The 13846-nt window shown below is 45.9% G+C and overlaps 1 protein-coding gene across 2 annotated transcripts in view; it reads left to right on the top strand.

Annotated features, from left to right (window-relative positions):
• Positions 1-13846, top strand: part of HPSE2 (heparanase 2 (inactive)) — a 2071112-nt gene that overhangs the window by 1629301 nt on the left and 427965 nt on the right. For both annotated transcript variants that reach the window (XM_069239663.1, XM_069239662.1), the window contains one exon: positions 1466-1580. In XM_069239663.1, coding sequence (XP_069095764.1) covers positions 1466-1580 — 115 coding nt within the window. The remainder of the gene's footprint in view (positions 1-1465; positions 1581-13846) is intronic.

Below are 13846 nucleotides of genomic sequence, written 5' to 3'. Positions count from 1 at the left end.
CATACGCCCTGCATATCTGATGGGCTGTCTGTCCATACACTATCCATGCACATTTTATGCTTTTGGAGCACTGATGTCTCATTGCTCTGTTGCAGAGGTTGGACCTGAGATTGAACCCCTCCATTATTCAGCCAACCACTGAATATTAGCATGGCAGAGTATGAAGTCACACAGGGACTGTGTATTTATTAATGTAAATGTGTACTCAGGGATACAGCCACTTCAACGGCTGAATTGTCAGATGGTCTATGTCCCTGGTGACCTTCGTGAAGCAGGACAGGACTATCACATTTATTTAAGCTTTCCTTCCACCTCTGTGCAAAGCTTTGATATAACAGCCTTTGAAAAAGTGTCTAGTCCCTTCATGCATACCCACAACTGATAGGGTAATGAGCCTACCACCTTAAAATTGATGGCGTCACCCTAAATGTGACTTTAAACTATTAGCTATATTTTGCTTACAGCTTATATTTGAACTAAATAAAGCACAGGGCCTAACTATATTAGAAGTCAGAAGTCGGCATCCACATTTTCTTACCACCATTAGGTGTAGCTATCCAAAAACTCAAGGTAGTGCAAGTGCACTTGCTAATCTTTTTTCCACTTAAAACACATACATCTATATCAATCAATCTATATCTGTTATATATTCTCGTGGAGAAATCTATCCCCTGCGCTCCATTCTTTTTGAGTGGTTTATCGTACATTGGGGACCATTTTCTCCTGCAACTGAACGAAGTTAATCACAAACAATTTCCAGAATGAGGCAGTCAAAATGATCAATAAATATTCCCAAACATGTACATTTGTTAGCGTTCATAAACATCTAGCCCACCCCTCCGCCCCCCATCCAACCTCAAGACGATATTTATCCACGCGCCAACCTAGGTGTGAGTAAATCAATTTTTTAATCACAAAAGTGGTTTTGCACTTTCTAAAAATTACGATTTGTACGTTTATAGTTGTAAAGCAGACTACACGTGTAAATTGCTTAGTGAATTGTGCCCACTATTTCATCCTAAAAATGGAATTCATGGTAGCAACGATGTTAATGATCTCTACAGCCTTGTGCTTTCATCCTTCTGTGTTGTTTTCGAGAATCAGTGGGTGGCTGTTCATCAAGAATTCGATAAAGACACAGACCTTGCCAAGCGAGAACCGCTCTTTCACTATGAAAGGCAAGAGGAGAAAAGGTAATTCGCTGACTAAGAGATATGCTGCCAGATGTCTTCAAAATGCCATTAACTAAACAATAAAGCAGGAGACCTGGCATCAGAGAATATGTTTTAAAATAGCAAACTGGCATTTAAATTATATCAAGGTTCACATCAAACTACTGCATAAATATCTCTATGCAGAAACATCTGCTAGTGTGCATCTCATTACTCGTCAATCCAATGTTTTATTTTTTATTACTTGAGTGTATTGTTGGAAGCACTTATGGATATTTTTTTCCACTTTTTAGATGGTTGAACACGCTAGGAATTTCAGCAAATGAAGGGATTGACGTGGTTATTCGCCATTCGTTCTTTGACCATGGATACAATAACCTAGTAGACCAAAACTTTAATCCTTTACCGGTAAGTCAACTCGGAAGCTTCAAGTCCATATTTCGCCTTTAATTTCCTAATCATGTGCCTTTTCCATCACGTTGAGTGCTTGATTTTATTTCATTTTACGAAGAAGTAGTTCTTTGAGTTAATAGCTTTTCTTTTGTTTCTCATCATGATCAGTTTATTGGAATCTGAGCTTCACGATAGAAGCAGCCCAGGGTGCACTGTCCAGGGGCAAACCAGTTGTGTTTTCGGCCTTTTTAAACTGTGTTTTGAAAATGAATTTTACAGAGTTAGTTCTTTAAATACTAATAAGACACATTAATGTAAAAAAATACAAGTTTGGAAGCATATGAGCAGTTCTACTTTTAACAAGCATTGGCAAAGTCAATAGGTCTCGCTTACGCAAGAGTTATCGGCTTTGTCAATGGCTAAAATACATTGACAATCCCAATAGCTATTGTATAGGGAAGACTTATAGGCTTACCAATACTTGTCTTACTAGCCATGGCAGCATGTTTAAAGCACATTGACAAACCCAATGCTCTTGTATAGGGAAAACCTGTTGGCTTGCCAATGCTCTCCTTACTAGCCAAGGCAGCAAGGTTAAAACACACTGACAAACCCAATAAGTCTCTTATAGGGGAGACCTAGTGGCTTTGTCAATGTTGTTTTACTGATAATGAGCACTGTTCATTTCTCTTGCCAGAAGTCTTACAGCTGCAAGCAGTGACAGCATTAAAAGTACGGCTTTGCAGTGGGTGGCTTGGGGCGTCAAGATTGCGGTCGTACTCTGAGAGTGCTCTGGGCCCCTCCGTCATCCGTCGCCAACTGAAGCCCTGTGACCCAATTGGCTGCCTCGCCTGAAGTTGCCTTCCCTTTGACAGGCGCCAGCAGCGGGAGACGGGAACCTGAGTCCGTGGGTCCCCGAAAAGGTGGCAGATTTGGGACCTGGTGTAGCGGGCTGCAGAATGGTGGGGGCCGGAGCCTCGGGCGAGCTCCTGTGAAGATCGGTGGAGCCGGCACGGTACACGCAGAAAATACCGGGCCTAACTTCGAGGTGTCCAAGCGGATGGGAAAAGCGAGTTGGGCTGTGGAGGAGCACTCTTGAGGAACACAGCTGCAGCCCGTGACAGTGAGCTGGGTAGCTTCTGACGGCCCTGCCTGAAGAAGAGGGCCTGGGCCAATCCTGTGGCACTCCAGCCAAAATCAGAGGGCAGCAAGAGGAGGGGAGAAGAGACACGGTCTCGCCGGCTGGAAGGAGGATGACAGTGAGGAGCTGCAACAGAAGGCCCGGAGGAGAAAGGGCATAAAGAACTGTGGGGACATCTGGAGTCGCCCACACCCGACCAGATCCGGGAGCAGACGGCCACGAGGTGCTGAGACCCCAGTGGCAAAGCAACCGACTGGAAGCAAAGGCGAGAGAGAAACGTGATCTGGAGTAGAGAGGCGCCATGAGACTCCAGTGACTCCGATGAGGAGTGAGAGGCCTCCGGATCCAGCTCGGAAAAAAGCCAAAGAAGAGAGGTGAGGCCTAAATGGCGGAGTTGGAAGGATGCTGCAAAGTCATCCAGGGTGGTGTTCGTGGAACTAACAGAGCAGCAGGCCTAAGAATTTTGGCACAGAGTGGCAGCAGCGGGTTGAGGCCTGGCTCGGGGGTGGGAGGGTGAAAGCAATGAAAAGCTGCGGGCATGGTGAGAGAATGTGTGCATGAGAAACAGGTGCCTGCATGCCGATGGACTGTGCGGAGCTGCAGAGCTTTGCCCAAAATGAGAGCCTAAGGGATTGCCCCTGGGCACAGGTAAGCCACTTATCAAGGGCCCTGTTGTTTCCTGAAATTACATTGAAAGTTGAATCCAAAAGGGATGGGTGTGGCGGATTAACAATACAGCCACTATTGAGGTGAGCCGGTAAACATTTGGTATTACAGCTTGGAGCGGGGCAACCTGGTGGTGGGACGGAGGGAACCCTGTTGTAGCATAGTGACCATTAGGGAGGCTCATAAACTTCAACGGCGTGCTAAAGATGCCAAAAAAAGGTCAAGGCGCAATAACCTGAGGATTGTGGGCTTTCCCGAAGGGGTGGAAGGGATGCGAATGATGGACCTTTTAGAGAGCTTGCTGAAGGAATGGATGTCATCGGACAAGCCAACCACATGGTTTACATTGGAACATCCACATAGGGCCCTCTCAGCTTGGCCTCCCCCTGGAACACCACCCAGAGGAATGATAGCTTGTATTTCAACTTCAGAGATCAAGACTACATACTCCAAGAAGCACACCGACAGGCTGACCTCCGCCACTCAAATGCCAAAATCCTGATCTTTCCTGACTACTCTAGAGATGTGCAGATATGTAGGCGCTTTTAAGAACCAGTCAAGCAAAAGCTAAGAGCGCTCCAGCTCACATACGTGCTTCTCTTCCTGGCTCAACTCAAGGTACTCCATGCAGGCAAAACTTACTTTTTGAAAAGACCAGAAGCGGCTTAGGAGTGGGTGACAGAGGAGTGATGCCTGCAGCAGGGCAGCAGTACCACAGCCGCCCTTGAAGGTCCTGCACTGCACCGAAAGGGGCCCTCGGGGAGGAACGCTGGCTGGTTGAAGAGACCTAGCATGCAATCCTGCAGGAGACGGATTAGGGGTGGGTCAGCGTCCAGCTCGCCAAGCCTGGGTGCCTCCGGGCAGCAGCCATTGGAAGAAGGAAACAAACAATTCGTCCAACAAGAAGGAGAAGGAGGCAAAGGAAACCTACAAGACGAAGAAAGAGTCAGATGCTGGTAGTGTGAATGAGGCATGCAAGGGCAGTTATCAATGTATTGGCAGGGCTGTAGATGATTTCATCCTAAGTCATGGAGGGGTCCACCACTCCGTGCTGTGGGAGCTTTAGTTCCTAGCTGGGGTTAACATGGGGTGACAGATGCTCCTTCCGGTTGGGGGGTAAGTGTAGGGTGGTAGGGAGTTGGGGACAGGAAGGGGGCATGAGAATGCACGACAGTGGAGTTACAGATTCTTTTCTCTTACTTTCAATGTTACCCCGGTAGGCCCCAAAGGGGGAAACAGAAGGAACCCTGGCTAACCCCAAAAGAGAAAATCTTTACAGAAAGGCAGACAAATACACATAGAAACTCCCCACATGCCATCGGATAAGCGGGTATCATGGAATGTTAATGGGTTACTTGACAAAATTAAAAGAGTGGCAATACTCCGCCACGCACAAGGGCTCCATCCCACTATTGCATACTTGCGGGAGACAAACTTACTGGGCATCACCAGTCCCTTCCTAGCATGTTACAGATTTGATCAAGTTTATTATGCGGGATTTGGAAGAGAATCCCAGGGAGTTGTGATAGTGCTGCTTAGGGGATTTCCCATGTTGGTGCACCAAACATGGCAGGATTCAAAGGGCAGCTATGTAGCACTGGTGGACATGGTGGGAAGTTACCCTCTGAATTTTCTGAGTGTTTATGCACCTTCCACGGCATTCGCAAACTTTCTGGAGGGGGTGGTGGTCCAGATGCCTTGGGGCAGCACGATTATTGGAGGCAAAATGAACTCAGTTATGGATCCAGTAATGGACACGTCGGGGTGGCCTCAGGGGTAAGCTTTCGCCGCTCAGCATTTCTAAGGCAATGGGTGCCTAACTTAGGTCTCTGTGAGATTTAGAGGACCTAGAACCCTTGCACTAAACAATACACACACACTGCCAGCACACCATACACAGGCACGTATTGACATGGTCTTTATGCCAGCGGCCGACCTCTTTAAGGTAAAGCAAATTCAGATCGTTGCCCAGGGTATATAAGACCACGCCCATATTCTCCTGAACATTGGGTTGGCGATCCAGGCGCAGCGTCCCGTGTTGCTCCTTAACACCTGGCTACTGCAGTATGGGGAATACACACAAAAATTTAAGGTGGAAATTGTCCAATATTTTGAACTAAATGATGGAACGGTGTGCACTAATGCAATGCTATGGGAGGCAGGGAAAGTTACGATTATAGGCTGAGACAAGAGCCTTCTACGTGCACAAGAGAGGGACAGGTAGGCCCACATAGCCCACCTGGAGGCAACGCACTTTGACTAGAGATGTGCATGGCGAGAGAAGGACAGGGGGAGGGTGAACACAATCTGAATCTGGTGCTGGAAGCAATAAGGTCACAGCGAAACAGCGAAGCAACTATGGCATGTATCACAAGCAAGGGTCTATGGTTTTGAAGATAAAAAATAGTAAATTACAATACTGCTGGCCACAAAACCTATGGAGGGGCAGGTAGTCCCAGAAGTGGCTGATGTAACAGTCTTGTGTTACTCCTGTTGAAATAGTGGCTTCATTTGCACAGTACTATGCAGCATTATACACCACGACTCCTAGGCCTCATATGGAAGTAGATAGGCAATTATTGGGCAAACTGACCTTGCAGAGAATTCCAGACCGGGAAAGAGAGGCATTGGACGACCTCATCTCATTAGAGGGGATAGGAGAGGCCATCTCAGCTTTAAAGACTGGAAAAACTCCGGGGCCAGGTGGTTATCCCACAGAATTCTACTCCAGGTATAAAGAGCTTTTGGCGCCCCGGTTGCTCGACATATATAAAGAGGCGGTGGAGGTGGGAGCCTTCCCAGATGCGTTAGATCAGGCCACTATAGTGGTTCTCCCAAAGACATAGCCCTCATCCTTATCCTGTGCAGATTACATGCCGGTATTGGCTGATCAATGGGGAGTTGAAGATATTTGCCACCATCTTAGAAACCAAAGCAAAGCATTGTGGAGGGTCCTTGGGTACGTAATACACCCAGATCAATGTGTGTTTATGCCCAAACATAGCACAAGGCAATGTATAAGGGGTCTGGATGTTGCGCTACCCCATAGACATGTCCTTCCGGGCCATTTAGCATTGATGCAGGTGCAGTTTGATAAGGCGTTTGATACTGTCGACTGGTGGTATCTTGGCCATGTACTTGTTAAAGCAGGATTGGGTGACAGGTTCCAATGCATGGTGGGCCTACTGTTTTGACATCCAGCGGTGTCTGAGGTGTTTCCTGTAAGTAGAGGGACAAGACAGAAATGTCCACTGTCACTTCTTCTTTTTGCGGTGGCCATCGAACCACTGGCATACATGCTCCGAGAGGAGTAAAGGGCTGGTCTGGCCACAGAGGGTGGAAGATCGTGTGGCACTATACACGGACAACATACTGCTATACTTGTCCAACATGACGGAGAGTGGGCCCAGAAACCTTTATCTCTTGAACTTGTTTGCGGAAGCGTCTAGATCAGTGATCAACCGAAAGAAATTGCCACTGGTCCCATTGACCGGAGCTCAGGAAGCAATTGACTGGCAGTCAGAACTGCCTATTAGGTGGCTTCGTTTCACATATCTGGGACTCAGAATAGCATTGGAACCCTCCCTTATGTGTGCACTTAATGTCACCCCATTTGTTCATAGAGTTAAGGCAGACTTGAGGAAGTGGCATTCACTCCCCCTTAACGTCTTGGGGCAAATTGTCCTATTTAAGATGCTTGTGTTGCCATGCTTTCTCTATATGCTTTAAACTCTTCCTTCACAATTACCATCCCAGTGGTTCAGAGAAATGGGTGCGATGGCAAAGGCCTTCCTCTGGTGGGACAAGAGACGGCGTCTTAACAGAAACGTCTATCAGCGAGACACATATGAGGGAGGATTGGGAATGTCCAAATATTTATTACTATCACTTGGCAACCCAGGTTCTAGTGCTTCATGAATGGCTTACAGCAGGTTGGTCAGTCCCGGCCTATAGGCTGGAAGTCGGTGGTTTAGGGATGTCCCTCATCATAGGCCCGGTCACGCAGGACATTCCGTAAGTAACAAGGATGGTATTGAAGGGATGGAGAGAGGCACAGTACCACACGGGATGGTGGAAGAAGCTGACACTTCAGACTCCGCTATGGGGAGGGACCTGGTTAAGGGAGGTGAGTGCTCTAGAGGGCTTCTCAAGATGGGACGCAATTGGTATAACTGTACTGAGTGATGTGTGGGTTTAGGAACATGTTCAATCCTTTCAGGAGCTCCATCAGAGGTATAAAATGTCACTAACACAATTTCACAAATATTGGCAGCTAACACACGTACTGAGATCCCACATTCCAGAGGTTACTTCATTTCCAGAATTTAGTACCATGGAAGCAAAAGTACTTCTGGGGGTGTTGAGCAAAAGGTGGGCACCTCCCAGATTTACTGTGTTGAATGCCTCAGAGAACCTTCATCCCCTGAGAGCTAAATGGGAGGCATGGGTAGGGCCACTGGAGGAGGAAGACTGGAGGGATGTCTTAATGGCACAGCAAGTGCTTGCATATCAACCAAATTGAGACTAATGCAAATATATCACCTGCACTTTGCGTATCTAACCCCAAACCGCATGCACTGTGCAGGGGTCAGAACCTCACCCAACTGTGGGGGTTGTGGCGAGTCCTCTGCAGACTTCTTTCATATGCTATGGTCTTGCCCCATTATTGCACAGTATTGGGAACAGCTGGTATCAGTGCTAGCCATGGTGGTATGGCAGACCTTGGAGTTCTCTCCGATCATGTTTTTATTAGGAGTGATAGAGGGAATGTCATCCGAGTGGACAAACGATTGGCAGGCACAGCATTGATGGTCACAAACGGGGACATTGGTAAATTCTGGCTCGTGAGCAACCCCCCTCAGTTGCGCAGTGGAGAAGGGGAGTGGACTGGTGTGTCCAGATGGAGAAGCCCGTGTACAAGGCAAGGGGATGCCCCCAGAAACACAAGTTTCTGGGGGAGTTTTAAGTTTGGTCTAAATGGACTGGTGGTCAAGGAGCTGATATGGTGGACCATCGGTAAATTGAGCTGTGTATGTGCTAAGTATATGCTGAATGAGCCTCACTTACAGGGAAGGAAGGGGGGGTAGGTATGTAGGGGAGGAAGCCATATGTAACGTTTTATTATTCTGCTATGAAAACTAATAAAAGTTGGTTATAAAAAAAAGTACAAGACTCAAGCCATTGTTTTATCTTTTCCACCTGACTTTTTTACATAGACCAGGCACAACAGGTGGGGTCTCCAGAGGTAAGAAGGAGCGAAGATGTGGTGTTATATCCAGAGCTGCTGACTTTGAACCTGAGGAACCAAGTTCGAGTCTCAGCATCAGCTCAACATACTATGATTCTGGGCAATTCACTAAGGCCCTTATTACGGGTTTGGCGGATGGGAACACCCATCCCACAAACCCCTGACAGAGTGGCTGCCACTGAAGTGGTGACCTCCCCGCCGGACCCATTATGACTTTCCCGCTGGGCTGATAGGCAGAAATCAAGGTTTCCGCTTGTCAGCCCAGTGGGAAAGTGGTAGCAACATTGTCGCCGGCTCGTGATCGAGCTGGTGGCAATTCTGCTACCCGCATGGGACACCAGCACACTCATAACGTGCACTATCTGCACAGAAGACAGTATGCATTATGAGGGTGCTGGGCAGGGGGACCCCTACGCTGCCCATGCCGCTGCACTGCTCCTGTTCTCCACCAACCTGGCAGAGAACCAGGCATGCAGCGCCGCCCTGGCTGATTGCAACCTGCACCCGCCGTCAGCTTATCAGGATCACCGATCCCGGTGAAGACAGCAGGACCGCCAGGGTCGTAATGTTGCGGTCGGACCGCCACAGCAGCAGCGGTCCAGACTGCCACTGCGAATGTGGCGGTCTAGTGATGACCAGACTCGTAATGAGGCTCTAAACCTCCCCATGCAGTCACCTTGTACAATGTAACTGTTGTTTGTGTAAAGCGCTCCGATAATTTGCTGCTTCTTCAAATATAATTGAGCAATGTATTATTGCTTCTGCAATGTGTGCACAGTTGCCCCGTAGTAGCCTTCTTCTTTGTAAGTGCTCCATAAAACTGCAAAAAAAAAAAAACATTTCACCCTTGATAGCCCTCTTTGTTGTAAGCACTATGTAAAACTGCAAAAAAGGAAGGACAGGCTTTGCTCCAAAGAAAGCAAATAGACTTTGTGTGTTTTTACTCAGCACTTTGAGACACTCCAGAAATAAATAAACCACTTCCCCAGCAAGCATGTACTTATTTTTGAATAAGCACAGCAGGTACATTGCCCCCACCCAGCCACCAAAACGTAACCACAAATAATTTGAGGATGAGACATGCATAGATAAAGTATACCCTCAATATTGTGTAAGATAAAGTTACTAAAAAAGTACAAATTTTTTCAGTGTTTTTAAGCATAGAAGTGTAAAGTGACTAGAGTGTACCCGTCAGATGTCAAGGAGAAGTGGCGTTCTGCAATTGGGTATTAGGCGCAACACAGAACATGACGTGGGTGGGGGTCTGCATAATTGTAGAGATGGCGCAACACATTAGATGTAAGAAAGGAGCTCAGGATGATGGTGGCGGGTTAAGTGGGAAAGCAGCGGAGGAAGCTAGCACACAACCTGGGGGAAACGTAAAGGATAGCAACACGAAGCACTGGGCAGGGTTATGTTGGGCCTTGGGAGAAGTACACGAGAGAGAGAACTGCAAAAACATATGCACTGGTGAAGTGCTACTGAAAAATAAAATAAGTAACAACAAGGGAGTAACTAACAACGGGAGACTAAGAATAAAAAATACTACACGCTGTAATTCTGCTTCGATTACCTCCCCCCCAACGCAGGCTACAGTTCCTTACTGGCCACAGGCTGCAGCCACACTAACGACAATAGCAGGGCGTGCAGCACATGCAGGCTTTGCAAGAGGATACCACAGCAGTTGGTGGAGGGGGCTGCTACGCCATCCCTTGGACAGTCCATGCTCACTTTAAAGGTACACGCACCACAACTGCGTCCCACCTTGTCACTCGTGTTGCCAGGTCCGTAATCCAAAACACTCACACTTATCCTTGAAAAGAAGGCCAGAAAATCATACCAAAAGAAATACAAAACAATCCCAACCTACAAAGGGCACAAAAAACTTTTACTTGAGACCAGAGCATGTTAAAGTCTGTTAAAACAAACAAGAAACACTAAAAGCACATATCCCTTAACAGCGGTGGCAGTGTGCAAGTACTGTAGACCCTGTAGGCACACCAGAATGATGTCATGGATGGCAGAAGTAAACAGCCTGATAAAACAACCAAGAAACACATATCCCCCAACAGCAGTGGCAATGCGCAAGTACTGAAGACCATGCAAGGCACCCGAATGACGTCACGGAGGCAGAAGTAAACATGTAAGCTTTTCTGTCCTCTTTTGTCCTGTACCACGTCTGTTCATGCGGTGGCACTGGAGAGCCAGTCGCCATGGGTGGGAACAACTCCCAGAACAAATGTGATTAATTCGCCACAGGAATTTTGAAAGACACACAGTTGAACGAATGGAAAGCAATGGACGTGGTGGAAGCCCACAGAGTAGAAAGAACATGACCTGAAGAGACACTGCATGCTCTGACTAGGCAAGACCTAAAAATTAAGCGCTGCTGAAATCCTGGAGTGTATCTTCCAATGGCGTGACAACACAATTTAAAGGGTTAGCTCACAAAAACATACATAACAATGACTCTACTGTGGATAACACGGACATAAATACCATTATCTTACACATGACTTCCATATCACACTTGACATCACTGAACTAGGGCAACACTTCTTTAATCTACAATTCACTCAGCTTTGGCAATGCCTAGGAGGTAGTACACATGTGTCAAGTCGTTAAGAATGTACTGGCGACAGCTACAGTTACATAGATAATAATAACTGGTGGAATTTCAGTTTTTTGTACTTTTTAAAAAAATGAAACCACAATAGCCATGTTTATGGGAATTTGCATGAGTTTAGGTTTAAAGTTAGACAAGACCTTTTTATTTTCTTAAAACTATTACTCTGTGGTGGCGCCACTGGGTAGTTTTAGTTATGTCAGCTATTCCATAGGAAAAGGATTTTTTGTGTTGCCCGGGTGTGACAAATCTCCAAAAAGGTGCTACCCTTTGACCAGTTTGTGCATGGAAAGTTTCACAGTGATTTTACAAGCGGGGGCCAAGAGAGAAATTTGGGGTCAAACATATTTGTATATCTGGATGGTTGGGTCAGCAAGAGGTTCGGGAGACTCTTGTGGGGCTGAAAATTTAAAAATAGAACATTTTAGTTGGCTCAGGGAACTTTGTTTCTTTTTGAACAATTCACTGCTGCAGGAGTCAGACTCACACAGGAGTGAAGGCTCTGATTGACTGCACGCATCATCAGAAAAATGTTGCTGGCATCCATTCCAAGACTTGTGGACTTAGTCCCCTGTCCTGAAGCAGCAATTAAAAAAATATAAGAGGACAGGGTAGAGATACGCTTCCCCCTAGACTCTGTGGGGAAGACACAGAGCCAACACCTTGGGGCCCCCCAAAAAGTTTTAGTTTTTGCTGTGATCCCGCAGGACTCAGGCAGGATTGGAAAAAAAAACCAAGATGGTCCCTAGGGCCTTAATCTTCAGTTCAGCCATTATGGGCCCCAGAGAATCCAACTCCGATGCTGCAATCAGTAAGGGAGGGGGCATGCGGCACTCCTTCCTGAGTCTTTTATGGTCCGATGGACCCCAAACCTTGGGGCCAGCTCCTTAACTATGTCCCAGGGAGCCCACCCTCAGGACACAGCGGTTTCCCTGCTGACACAGGTGCAGCAGGGAAATCTGTGTTTGCTTACAACTGGCTGGAGCATTTTTTTATCTTCCTCCACGCTGGAGCAAGCACAAAGTCTGCTGTCAGCTGGCACGAGCTTAGAAAATGCTTCCGTCTGCTGGAAGCAGGATTTTGATCTGATTCCTTGCTTGTACTGATGCAGGCATAGAAACATATCAAGATATTGTTTCCACCTACAGGAAGGAGCAAAAATTGCTGCTCCATGTGGTCGGGAGATATGCTGGCCCCTGCAGCATGCTGGGAGCCGGCTGGGATAGTGGGGGCTCTGAGCCTCGCACAAAAGCCCCCAATGAGTTCAGAGTGGGTGCCCTGCCTGGGCACCAGGTCACCCATCTTTCATACTGTGCTTTTATGCTGTGGTGAAATGTTTACAGATAACCTATCTTCTGAAGCAAAACAAGCACATTTACATAGGTTAGTACCTAGTGCACACAGACTTCTATGTTATGTAGAAATTGTCATGCTGAGATGATTCTGTCTAATAACACAAGACTGCTTACAATACTTAATATGTTTTATGTACAATCTTTGCCCTGTTGGAAACTTTTCATATTGAACCAAAAACACTTTTGTGTCACATGCTGAACACAAGTTGTCAACTGACATCTGCACACAGAGTTAGTGTTCAATACAAAGATATATAACTTGTTCAGCACCTCTTCACACCTAAGATGCATTAGGAGGACATGCATATTATAAAGACTTTTGCCCATTAGCTGGACTCAGGCTGCCAACAATGATGTATAAAAGTAATATGATAGTTACCTGCCATAATATAAACTATAAAAAAAAAACTAGCACGCTCATTGGACGATGTCATCAGGGGTGTCATCAGTAATGCTATCAATAATATTGTTTGAGATGCCATCACTGATGTCAAAAATGACGTCATAGAACATGTTATGATTGATATAATGTGTGAGGTCATAAGCAGTGTCCAGCTCTGGTAACTATATCTGGTGAATTTCTCAATTTTTTTTAAGTTCAAAATGTTAAGGGTGTCACTGACATATTCACCTAATTACAACGCTACTTTCACTTTTCAGTGAATCTATATGTGTATATATATATATATATATACACACATATATATATATATATATATATATATATATGTGTGTATATATATATATATATATATATGTGTGTGTATATATATATATATACACATATATATATATATATATGTATTTCCTATTTCTAGGCACAATTAGCCAGACGTTTTCATCTACTCACCTGTTGTGTCACATTTTTCTTGCTTCCTCTGCAACATACAGCATTGGGCAGTGAGTCTGCCCACATCAACCTCTGGCAAATTTCACAATGAGTGACAGAATTCTACTCTTTGTATGCCCACACTAAGTAGTTTCTATCAGTGCTAGGGAGTACTACGGCAGCATGTGCTTTTTGAGACTGACATTGTTTTTTGTTTTTAGCCATTTTGCATTGGTGAGGTATTAGCAACTTCTTGCATAATAGGATTTTACAAAAACCAAGGCAAAAGGGCTGGCAGCCAATACCAGATTTCTTGGCTTTGCCAATGCTTGTTGTTATTTTATACTATGAGCATAGAAGGGTAGCAAAATCTTTTCAGTGAATTATTTCAGAATATTTTTTTTGTCCATTGTTCA

This window comes from Pleurodeles waltl, chromosome 6 (genome assembly GCF_031143425.1).
Source record: "Pleurodeles waltl isolate 20211129_DDA chromosome 6, aPleWal1.hap1.20221129, whole genome shotgun sequence".
Lineage (NCBI taxonomy): Eukaryota > Metazoa > Chordata > Amphibia > Caudata > Salamandridae > Pleurodeles > Pleurodeles waltl.
Note: the sequence above shows the minus strand (reverse complement) of the source record. Positions and strands in the feature narration are given on the sequence as shown.